A 12,993-nucleotide genomic window follows, 5' to 3' on the forward strand; every position below is an offset into this window, starting at 1 on the left:
ATATATATGTATATATATATATATATATATAAATATATATATATATTCTTTTTCAGATTCTTTTCCCTTATAGGTTATTACAAAATATTGAGCATAGTTCCCTGTCAGTATATCTTTGAGATAGGTTCCTAGAATTGGGAAGGCTAGATCAAAAAGTAAAGGCATATATAATAAATGTATACATATATAATAAATACATACATAATAAATAAATAAATACATACATACAGAGAGAAAGAGGGAGAGACAGAGAGACAAAGGGAAAGAACACACAAAATTCATGCCTGCGGGCTTCCCTGGTGGCGCAGTGGTTGAGAGTCTGCCTGCCAATGTGGGGGACACGGGTTCAAGCCCTGGTCGGGGAGGGTCCCACATGCCGCGGAGCAACTAGGCCCATGAGCCATGGCCGCTGAGCCTGCATGTCTGGAGCTTGTGCTCCACAGCGAGAGAGGCCGCAACAGTGAGAGGCCCGCGCACCGCAATGAAGCGTGGCCCCCACTTACTGCAACTGGAGAGAGCACTCGCATAGAAACGAAGACCCAACACAGCCTTAAATAAATAAATAAATAAAAATACAATTTGAAAAAAAAAATAAATTCATGCCTGGAGTTATTTTAAATGAGACTTTGTCCAAGACATTTCTCTTCCAGAAGCGAAGCAACCTCATCAGAAAGAACAGATACAGATACCAAGGTGGCTTGTAAACAGCCAGATAAGGAAGAGGCATTGTCCATGCTGTTAAGGGGACTGCTGTCAAGACCCCAGGAGAGGAGTCACTGAGAAGCTCAGAGAGCACTGACGTCACCATCCACCATGACAGGGAACACCAGTACCAGACCACGTTATTGCCCGCGACTAAGACCTTGCTCAGCTGTGGGCTGTGGTTCTTAAGGCTTACCAGTTTGCCTTTCATGTTACTTGCCCATGACAGTGCCCTTAGTCACTGTGGGTTAGAGTGAGTGTACCCACAGCCAGCATGATGAAAGGGAAACAAAACTGATGTCCTAAGCAACGTCTGAGACGGTGTAACAGGGACCATAACAAGGAAAAGTGAGTAGCATCCATCCTATCAAGCATGTTCAGCATGCTGTCCCGCCCTCTGAAAGGCGGGACCAGCAAGAATCCTGAAATGGCCGCTTTCAGACACATCTTAAGGAATCTGATGAAGTCTGGACCTGGAGAATGAGTGCAGATGTCAAGGCCTCAGGATAGAAATAGTTTACTCACGTGTCTAGTTCTTTGGGGATGCCCCTGACGTTGAGGTCTAGGCAGACCTTGTTGAGGGTGTCCTGAGGCTGCACGGCTCCAAGGATGACATAGGTGGTGTTCCTGTTCTTCATTATGGCACTGGCAGCTGCACAGGGTATGTCGACGAAGGGAGACAGGGACATGATGATGAAGATGGGAACAGACCGGATAAGCTTCTCCATAAATGTCCAGGAGGCTGAATCGATAAACTGGCCTTCATCGATGATGAAAATAATCCTTTCCTCTTTCACTGTCTGGACAAGGTGGAGAAACAGAAAGAAAAATGCTGTAGGACTTCAGGGTTTTTTTTGTTTTTGTTTGATTTTTTGGCCTCACCGAGCAGCTTGCGGGATCTCAGTTCCCCGACCAGGGATTGAACCCAGGCCATGGCAGCGAAAGCGCCAAATCCTAACTAGACCACTAGGGAACTCCCGTGACTTCAGTTTTTTATACACATGTATGGGTATGCATGTGTATCCACCGAATTTTGTGAAGCTAAGTTAAATCTGTTCTTTCTAATAACTTTGCGTTAAGTTAGATTCTGCTAATTGGAATCTGTGGCAATTGGGACAGAACTGGCTGGCATAGACTCTTACTTGGTCAAATCTTTGTGTAAAGATAATGGAAATATATAGGACAGATGGGGTTTTAGTCAACTTGAACAGCCATTACATAAAAATTACTGAGGTTTACTTCAAGTCATTCTAATCTATTGAAAACTGAAGGTCTCCTGGAAATACCTATCTGACATTTATTCAACCAACATCGATTCAACACATACTTACCAAGCACCCACTGGGCTAGGTGCTGGAGGCGGCTGCTGAGCGATACTCACCTGGTCCTTGCCCTGCCGGCCGTTTATGCTGTTCTAGCTTGAACTGCGGCACATGTTACCCTTAAAAAGAGATCGTGTGTCCCTCTTCTTGTGTAGAGTACCTTTCCCTAACAAGTCTGAATTATTTATTTACTCATTAAGCATTTATTGTGTATCTGTTAGGGTCAGGTACTGTTTGAAGCACTGGGGATAGAGTATTAGACAAAATATAGAGCTTACATTTAGTGTGAGCCCCTGTATAGCGGGCCCTGCGTTTCCATAGCGTAAGATGTCTAAATGGAGAAAACCTTCCCCACTCTTACTGCTCCAGACTGCTCTTGGCTTCTTTTGTTTCCCTCTGGGAAGAGATTGGGTTAAGCCATTCTTTCCCTCTGCATGTTTTTATAAACTAGAGCAGCAAAGGCTACATTCAAACTTCAAATTTCAGAAGATGATCATTATAAAGTATTATAGCCTGCCTTATCACATATATGTAAGTCCCCTCTTACAGCCCCATTCTGTCACCAGATCGTTAGTTCTTCACTGACCCTGAGAACATTTTAATGAATAGGGGTTAGCATCCCATTGTTTTGTTTTGTTTTGTATTTGACTAATATCTTTAAAACTACAGGGCAGGGAATTCCTTGGTGGCACAGTGGTTGAGAGTCTGTCTGCCAATGCAGGGGACACAGATTCGAGCCCTGGTCCAGGGAGATCCCACATGCCACAGAGCAACTAAGCCCATGCACCACAACTACTGAGCCTGTGCTCTAGAGCCCACAAGCCACAGCTACTAAGCCTGCAAGCCACAACTGCTAAAGCCTGCACACCTAGAGCCCGTGCTCCACAGTAAGAGAAGCCACCGCAATAAGAAGACCGCAAATCGCAACAAAGAGTAGCCCCCACTCACCACAACTTGAGAAAGCCTCTGTGCAGCAACAAAGACCCAATGCACCCAAATAAATAAATAAATAAAACTACGGGGCAGTTAGAAATGTGAGTTTTAGTCATAGAATAGCCTTGTCAGTGAATTATTTGTGAATTGGGGAGAGTAAAGCAGGAACCAAAAAACCTACATGAATTCAACAGTACATCAAGGGCATCAGCTTCTTCACATTTAAAATGAGGAGACTGAAATATTACTCAGCCATAAAAAAGAACGAAATAATGCTGTTTACAGTGACATGGATGGACCTAAAGATTATCACACTGGGCTTCCCTGGTGGCGCAGTGGTTGGGAGTCCGCCTGCCGATGCAGGGGACGCAGGTGCGTGCCCCAGTCCGGGAAGATCCCACATGCCGCGGAGCGGCTGGGCCCGTGAGCCATGGCCGCTGAGCCTGCGCGTCCGGAGCCTGTGCTCTGCAACAGGAGAGGCCACGGCAGTGAGAGGCCCGTGTACCCCAAAAAAAAAAAAAAAAAAGATTATCACACTAAGTGAAGTAAGTCAGACAGAGAAAGACAAATATCATGTGATATCACTTGCATGTGGAATCTTTAAAAAAGGTACAAATGAACCTATTTACAAAACAGAAACAGAATCACAGATGTAGAACACAAACTTATGGTTACAAAGGGGGAAAGGTGGGGGGAGGGATAAACTGGGAGGTTGGGATTGACATATACACACTACTATATATAAAATAGATAGCTAACAAGAACCTTTTTTTTTTTCTTTTTTCGGTACACGGGCCTCTCACTGTTGTGGCCTCTCCTGTTTAGGCACAGAGAAGTTAAGCCACTTGCCCAAGGTCATACTGATAGTAAATGATCCAAAGATTGTGGTCATAGCACAGAGTCAAAGCGCAGCTTTACTCATGGTTTCCAACTAGGTTGTGGATCAGAACCAACTGAGAAGTTTCAAAACAAAAACAAACAACTAAACAGATTCCTAGGCCCCAACGAAGCCCTTTTCAATTTGGGGTAGAATTCACAAATCCATATATTTTATGAAGCTTCCTGGATACTTGTGATGCAAACAGTCCAAAGCCTGACATTTAGAAACTACTGATATAGCCTTATTTGCCTGCAGTGGAGAAGAAGGAAGTTGTATTATAAACTTACACAATGCCACAAACTTGAATTGTTTATTTATTATGTGCCAGACACTGCTGGTCAATAGTGATACAAAAATGAGAAAGAGGCTCCCCTTCCTTAAGAAGCTCACAACCTCCTGAGGGGGAGAGACACATATATAAGTAGCAAATTGCAATACAGTATGGAAAATACAGTAAGAAATATGTTCAAAGTGTTACAGAAACACAGCAGAAGAGGAATTAGTCATGCCTTGTGATTTGGGGGAGTCCTCACTGAAGAGGTGACACTGAATGATGAGTAGCATTTCTCCAGGTTAAAAAAAAAAAGTCTTTTGGCTTTTATCTCATTAGTATTGAGAATTACTTGGATAGTATAAAGCACAGGTTGGAGCGATTTGCATACACTTTGACAGTTGTATGGAGGATGAATTGGAGTGGAGAGGTATGAGGCACAGAGATTAGTTGGAAAGCTATGGAAAATAGTCCAGGAAGAGAAAGAGGCTGAACTACAGTAGGGAACAGAGGACGGGGAGATTCCAGAGTCAGTCTGAGGTAGACATGGTAGGACTTGTCAACTGAGCAAAGATAACTTCAAATGATGTGTGAATGAATTTGCTATTGACTAAATCAAGGGTCAGGATCAAGATGAGGGAGATAGGGCACTAAAGTAGGAAAAAGAATGAATTTAGTATTAGACACTGAATTGACTGTGAGTCCCCATATCCAAGTGGAATATACAGTTCTTGGAAATATGGTTTTGGTGCTTATACGAGAGCTGAGGAATGGGATATAAAGTTGGTGATCATCAACATATAATGGACAGTCATGATATTATTCAGAGAGCAAAAGTTAACATTGGTTGAGTGTTTCCAATGAAAGAGGCACTATTCTACGTTTTACACATAATCTAGTCATTTAAACCTTACAACCCTGTGAGCTAGGTACTATTATTTCCTCATTTTATAGAAGGTAAAGTAAAAGCATGGACAGGTTGAGTCACTTGATCAAGGTTACCCAGGTAGCAAGTGATAGGCCTAAGGGCTCAAACCTTGGTAGACTGATTACAGAGCCTATATACATAACCAGTTTGATAGACTGCATCTCATACAGAGGGAGAGAAAAAGAGGACTGGTTTTAAGGCGAGGCCAAACTCCCAGGAGTAATGTTAAAGGACTCCTTTTAAGCACAGCTAAATTCTGAACAGACTCTTAGCTTGAGGTTTGGAAGGATGGAGGAAAATGAAACACTTTGGGTTAAAGCTTTCACATACTTCAAAGCTTCTTGCCATTGGAGTCTAAACCCTTGAGGTCACCTGGTTTTGCGGTGAGACATCCAGTTTCCCCCTCCCCATTATTTGACCTATAGGATGCTCTTACTTGCTCCAAGATCTTCATAAACAACGCTTCCAACTGCTTCTGCTTTCTCGTGGTGCTCATCCTGGAAACCTCTCGTGAAATAGGGAACTGTATAAAGAATTATGAGAATATTGAGTATGCGTAAATAGCAGGGGGAACTACTAGTTGTATGACTCTGGCAATTCACTTTACTGTTCTGTGCCTTAAAATCCTCATGTGCTCGGTAATCCATAACATCCCTTCCAGCTCTGGTACTCTATGTCATTGAATCTAATAGATACAGGACAGAACAGGGCACATTCTTGTCTTTGCATTGGCAGTCACCTGTGGGAGCAGAGTGATTTCGTGCCCTGGACTAGCTAGTATAGCATAGCTATGATGGGAAGGTGAGAAAAGAAATGAATCAGCAGGTGGCTATTTGGGTTTTCTTGAGTCTGGTACCAATATATCTCAGGAAGGTGGCTCATTCAAGGATTGGGAGTCATTTCCTCACCACCTGGACGCTGCAGATGAGAAAACAAGAGGATAATAAAGGCCAAAGAGATGCAAAGTCATAAAGCATCAGGGAAGAGTGGCCACATCTGCCCCTTCACTATTTCTAACGGGAGTCTAACACTAGCTAGTTACCTGCACATGGAAAATGTCATTAAGAAGACAATGGAACTTTTCATCCAGCAGTGACTTGACTTTATTTTGAAGGTTGGTCTGTCGTTCTTTATAATGTTTGCAAGTATCCAGACCTAGTACATTGGCCATGAGTATCTGGATGGTATAAAAATTCTGATGGAAGCTGATCTTAGTCAACGCAATAGCAATAGTCCTGTTTATAAGAAAGTCAGGAATCAGAGTTTTAAAATGTACTTTTTGAAAACAATAAAGGTTGAAGGAAAGCCCTGACTCCTCATATTCAGTTGTAATGACAGATTTCCCAAGCTATCTGGAAGCTGTTCTTTATTTGTGCTTCAGATACTCTCCCTTATTCCACTATGTTTCTAAGCTCTGTAAATGTATCCTAGCTATCCCCTCTTCTCTAGCCCTACCGCCAATGCCTGGGTTCAGGCCCTCACACTCTCACCTATACTCCCTAACAGCATACTACTACCCCTGTCTAGCGCCAAGACTCTCTGAATGCATCACCTTTATGGAAGCCTGAAGCACCTAGGTAGATGCAAGTCTAGGTTAAGTCTAGACTCCTTCACGTGACATATAAGCCTTTCCAAGTCCTCATGGTCATTTCTTGCCACTCTCTGCCCAGCAGTCTACCCTCCACCAACAACAAACCGGTGAGTGTTCCCTGCACATCCAACTGTTTCTTCTCTTTATGCCTTTGCTTTCCTCGGCCTGGAGTGTCATCACTTCTCACAGTCCCTCCTAATCCCTGGTTTCCTGTTCATTTGTAAATCTCAGCTCAGGAGTAACCTCCTGGAAATCTTCCCTGACGCCCTCAGGTTGGATGACATACGCCTCTTTCTCGTAGCTTTTACAGTACTCTATTGCGTGCTTCCATCACTGTCCTCACCACATTCTATTTTTACTGTCATCTCTCTTTCCTTCTCTTTTGTGAGAACTCCTTGAGGGTAGGGATCAGATATTATTCGTCTTCAAGGCTTTGCAACTTGCTATGGATTGATTTATGCACCCCTCCCCCCACTAATTCATATGCTGAAGTCTTAGCCCTCAGAATGTGACCTTATTTGGGAATAGGGTCATTGCAGATGTAACTAGGTAAGTCGAGGCCATACTGGAATAGGGTGGGCCCCTAATCCAATATGACTGTCTCTTTATAGGAAGGGGAAATTTGGGGGATTCCCTGGCGGTCCAGTGGTTAGGACTCGGTGCTTTCACTGGTGTGGCCCAGGTTCAATCCCTGGTCGGGGAACTAAGATCCCGCAAGCCACGCAGTGGGAAAAAAAAAAGAAGAGGGAAATTTTTGGACACAGACAGCACACATGGAGAACATCATGTGAAGATGGAGGCAGAGACTGGGGTGATGCTTCTACAAGCCAATGAACACCAATGGCTGCCAGCAAGCCACCAGAAGCTAGGAAAGAGGCACAGAACAGACTGTCCCTCATAGCTGATGGAAGGAACCAACTTTACGCCACCTGGATCTTGGACTTCTACCCTCCTGTACACTGAGACAATATACTTCTGTTGCTTAAGCCACCTAGCTTGTGATGCTTTGTCATGGTAGCTCTAGAAAACTAATATAGCACTTAGTTCCTGGAACATAGTAGGTACTCAGTAAGTGATGGAATAAATGAGTGTCTTCTGGCGATTTTGAATTATCCTTTCATCAATGTTAAAGATATTTTAAAACTAGTCTTTCTCAGGCCTGGCATTAAAAAAGAGTAGAAACATAGCTAAAAATAAGATTAATAAGAATTTTCCCCTTAAAGCCTTTAGGTTAGATGGTGAAAGGCTGTGAGACACCATTACCATTGTCTTGGTCATCATCACTGTTATTGAATACCATACCGTCCACCTCCATGAGATGGGTTGTCCCAAAGAGAGCCCTCATGACATTCCTTATATGAAAAGAGACAAACAGCATGAGGTAAGTGCATCAGCTCTGCCTTCCGAAGGAAAATCCAGAGGCCTTTCATTCTCTAACCATACTCTTAGGGCTCAGTGGTTTGAACTAGTGATTCCCTGTCGGCCACATGGATAAACTTACGTATTTGTTCTGCAGACCCAATCTATCCTCAACATTTATACCAGTTGTTCTCAAACTGTGCATTAGGAAACTTATATCAATGTCCAAGTCCGTCCTGGCATTAAATCAGGATCTCCAGGGGTCAGCCCATCTTCCATTTTCTCAGTTTGATATGTTTATCATTAATTACTTATCTAGCACAAGGGGCATGACACCCAATAATAACTGATAGATAGTTTACATAAGGCAACTTATATAAAGGAGAGGAACACTGAAACAAATGAAACTCTTAAAGATGTCAGGATTCTCTGGATTCACAAAAAAATGGTCATTGCAAGACACTCACCTGTGGTTCTCACCTTGGGCCAGGTACTCAATTTCCACTAGTATCTGGCTTTTCCCATATCCCGATAATCCTTCGTACATCAGGACTCGGCTGCAGTTAGATATCAAAAATTCGTTCATAGTACACATGAAGTATTTGATCTCCTTATTGCGTCCTGTTATTTTCATTTTTTAAAAAGGGAGCAAACCCAATCAACATAAAATAGTCTAGAAACATAAAAAAGCACATAGTGATACAGCTTCTAAGAATACCCTTGGAATTTCCATGGCATTGCTCATGGAGTTTCTTGAGGTCCTGTGCACTTTAAAATTTTAAAAAATCTTTCTCTAGAACTTTCCAGTTAACAGTGTGGTTTTACAGTTTTGTTTTGGTTTGGTTTGGTTTTTTTTTTGATTCCCACAAGCTGTGAGGGAAAGGATTCTTATAATGCTCATTATGATGTCCATTTAACTTTAGTGTAGAAAACTGAGATTTGCTTAAATTATACAACCAGGAATTAAACCAGGGCTATCTGACCCTAATGCTTGTTTTCTTTTCCTTTTTCTGTAACACACTAGAAGTAACTATAGATTATTACATTAGGAAATCAGCTTAATAAACTTAGGGCTCCCATGTTGAACAATATGGATGAAAATTTTTTATTTCCGATTCTGTGAAGGAAAACTTGCTCTTTGTAAATGAGAAATTATACTTATCTCAGGGCTACTAAAAGTATTAACGGTGATAAAAAAAATTCAATTTGCTTTAAAAAACTCATATATAGATTAATTCTATCATAAGAACAACCTAAATTCTTAGTAAAAATAAATTATAGGTTTTTTTCCTTATTATAAAACTAATGCATGCTCACTGTAGAAAATATAGAAAACTTAAAAAAGGAAAAGAAGAAAATAAAAGTCATCTTGGGTTACAACCCTATCACTCTTATTTTTCTTATGTGTTTTTAAATATGTGTAACAGGATGCCCTGACTGAAATCTGAAACTCAACCTACAATCTTTGAAACCTGGGTGGGCGGGAAGGAGTTGGCAGAACGGTAATTTCTGTCAAAAGAGCTGGAGACCAAATCAGGGTTGACTCTTCCTTCTTTGCTGGACAGATCACTGTGGAGGGTCCATTCTGTTATCCACTGATAGAGTAAATACATACCTAGGTGTTAGCTAAAGTCTATTGAAAACCAAGACCACTACTCTAAGCTTAGATGTTTTATACAAAGAAGCTGAGTGTTTATTTGGTAATGTAAATTTCTGGGTAAGATTTAGTGAGAATTACTCTGCAGACCATATTGCTTCTTTTAGGTGCAACATTTCCTTTCTGAAAACGCATTTGAATTTCAATTTTGTGAGATGTGTAGTATTGTTCTTTGGCCTAAAGTTTACACAGGAACTTAGAAGATAAGGCCCAGAAGGCTGCAGAGCAGACTCTTCTAGCTGTTTTATGTTCTATTTGTATAGAACACATACAGGTAAGGACTTACTGATTGTCTTTTTAGTTGGATTCTAAAATGAGGTTAACTCAACTTGCCTTGAAGTATGCATACCTTGTTTCCATTTGAACAAGGTCCTAATACCTGAGACTGTTGTATGCATTTTTGATGCTAAAAGAACACTTTTTGTTCATTTTAGTTTTGTTATCAGTTAGCATATACAATTTCACTTACAGGCACTCTTGTAAAAGAAGGGTGTTTCCCATACTCCTAACCTCTGACAGTCTGTTTTTGGTTATAGCTTTAAGGAAAGATATGTGGGCCTGATCTTTACCTTATACTGGTGAAATCAGGGCAAAAAGTCAAGTACAGAGAATTCCCTGGCAGTCCAGTGGTTAGGACTCTGAGCTTTCAATGCTGAGGGCCTGGGTTCAATCCCTGTTCAGGGAACTAAGGTCTCACAAGCCGCTCAGCAGCAGCCGACAAACAAAACAAAACAAAACACACACACAGAAAACAAACAAACAAACAAACAAAGGCAACTAGACCAGACTGAGAAATATATGCATATTGTAGCAATGTATTCTAATATGTCTGTCATAGTGAGTCCTCAATTTTGTAGAAAGGGGGTTAGGACTTCCATTTACTGTCAATCATTATCACAACAAGCATATCCTAGGATGAAGTTAGGCCTCAGAGGAAGGTGACAGTGGGCATTCCTTCTCCTTTCTAGCCTTCAAGAGTTTGGGGATCTGGACTTATAAAAAGTGATGTGCCTGCAGACTCTGAAAACGACCTGAATACACTGAAAGTTAGGCATTGCTGCTGGATCAAGTGCTCTTTGAAGTTCTGGAACTCTTGCCTTCTTTTATGCTCTGCTGACATCAAGATTCTGTCCTAATACTCCCCCAAGGTGCGGGACAGAGCTTCCTCTCAATTGCCCTAACACAGTTATGACCGAGATTTAATTTATAATGATACTTTTAGGGATGTTCAAGTCTAACAGAAGGAAATTACAAGTGTTACTTGAAATGGCTGCCTTCAGAATCCACAGGCCAATCTTCATGTGGGTCTCTTCTCTACCTCATTTTATGTCTACTTCCCTGCATAGTCTTGAGTTAGCTTTCTTATGATAGGGTCTCTCTCACCAAGAATCACAAAAACATCACTGCCGGATGGATCATAGCTCTAAATGTAAAAGGTAAAACAAAATTTCTGGAAGAGAATCTAGAAAAATATCTTCATGACTTTTGGGTGAGGAAAGATTTCTCAAACAGTATACAAAAGCACTAATTATAAAGAAAAAGACTGATAAATTGGATTTCATTAAAATCAAAAGTTGTGTTCATTAAATACATCACTAATAGAGTAAAAAGACAAGCACAGAATGGGAAAAGTTACATACAGTAAAAACAAATGGACCCATTTTCAGAATATATAAATAATTCCAACAGATCTATAAAAAAATACAATCCAATTGAAAAATAGACAAAAGATTGTACGGATACTTTATAAAAGATGATTTCCAAATGGCCAATAAATATTTGGAAAAGGCACTCAACCACATCAGGGAAATACAGATGGAAACCATGGTGAGATACCACTATAAACCCAACAGAATTATTAAAATTATAAAGACTGAGAAAACTATCTACCAAAATTGTACCCTTTGCCCCAACAGTATCACTCCTATATATATACTCAACAGCAGAAATGCATACATATGTTCACCATAAGACCTGTACAAAAATCTTTATGGCAGTATTATTCATAAGAACCCAAACTGGAAACAACTCAAATGTTGTACAAAAGCAGAATGAATACATTGTTATATATTTATAAAAGTTAATATAGTCATCCCTCTGTATCCACAGGAGATTGGTTCCAGGACCCCTGGGGATATCAAAATCTGCGGATGCTCAAGTCCCTTATATAAAATGGTGTAGTATTTGCATATAACCTAAACACATCCTCCTGTATACTTTAACTCATCTCTAGGTTCATTATAATAGCAAATACAATGTAAATGCTATGTAAATAGTTGCCGGTGTGCAGCAAATTCAAGTTTTGCTTTTGGGAATTTTCTGGAATTAAAAAAAAAATTTTTTTTTGATTTGTAGTTGTTTGAATCCATGGACGCACACCCTGCAGATACAGAGGGCCAACTGTACTACACAGCAATGAAAATGGATGAATTATAGCTACATCCAACAATATGGATGAATTTCATAATGTAATGTTGAAGACCCGAGAGGCTTCCGGGAAGATGGCAGAAGAGTGAGACGCGGAGATCACCTTCCTCCCCACAGATACACCAGAAATACATCTACACGTGGAACAACTCCTACAGAACACCTACTGAACACTGGCAGAAGACCTCAGATCTCCCAAAAGGCAAGAAACTCCCCACGTACCTGGAAAAGATTAAGAGCGCTGCTTAAAGGAGCTCCAGAGACGGGCGCGAGCCGCGGCTAAAAGCGCGGACCCCAGAGACCGGCATAAGACGCTAAGGCTGTTGCTGCCGCCACCAAGAAGCCTGTGTGCGAGCACAGGTCACTATCCACACCCCCCTTCTGAGGAGCCTGTGCAGCCCGCCACTGCCAGGGTCCCGGGATTGAGGGACAACTCCCCTGGGAGAACGCACGGAGCGCCTCAGGTTGGTGCAACATCACGCCGACCTCTACTGCCGCAGGCTGGCCCCGCACTCCGTGCCCCTCCCTCCCCCGCCCCCGGCCTGAGTGAGCCAGAGTCCCGGAAGCAGCTGCTAGAACCAACCTTAGCCACTGGGGAGAGACACCAAAAACGACGGGAACTACGAGCCTTCAGCCTGCAAAACGGAGATGCCAAACACAGTAAGATAAGCAAAATGAGAAGACAGAAAAACACACAGCAGATGAAGGAGCAAGATAAAAACCCACCAGACCTAACAAATGAAGAGGAAATAGGCAGTCTACCTGAAAAACAATTCAGAATAATGATAGTAAAGATGATCCAAAATCTTGGAAGTAGAATGGAAAGAATGCAAGAAACATTTAACAAGGACCTAGAAGAACTAAAGATGAAACAAACAACGATGAACAACACAATAAATGAAATTAAAAATACTCTAGATGGG

At 41.6% G+C, this 12,993-nt stretch overlaps 1 protein-coding gene across 1 annotated transcript in view; it reads right to left on the reverse strand.

Moving 5' to 3' along the window:
* The window catches only part of ADCY10 (adenylate cyclase 10), an 81,091-nt gene that overhangs the window by 43,182 nt on the left and 24,916 nt on the right, over window positions 1–12,993 (reverse strand). Inside the window, exons 13-16 of the mRNA XM_024742424.1 lie at window positions 8,454–8,607; window positions 6,079–6,271; window positions 5,473–5,559; window positions 1,228–1,502 (exon numbers count right to left, since the gene is read on the reverse strand). Of these exons, the coding sequence (XP_024598192.1) occupies window positions 1,228–1,502; window positions 5,473–5,559; window positions 6,079–6,271; window positions 8,454–8,607 (709 nt within the window). The remainder of the gene's footprint in view (window positions 1–1,227; window positions 1,503–5,472; window positions 5,560–6,078; window positions 6,272–8,453; window positions 8,608–12,993) is intronic.

Source organism: Neophocaena asiaeorientalis, unplaced genomic scaffold, assembly GCF_003031525.2.
Source record: "Neophocaena asiaeorientalis asiaeorientalis breed wild unplaced genomic scaffold, Neophocaena_asiaeorientalis_V1.1 scaffold99, whole genome shotgun sequence".
Lineage (NCBI taxonomy): Eukaryota > Metazoa > Chordata > Mammalia > Artiodactyla > Phocoenidae > Neophocaena > Neophocaena asiaeorientalis.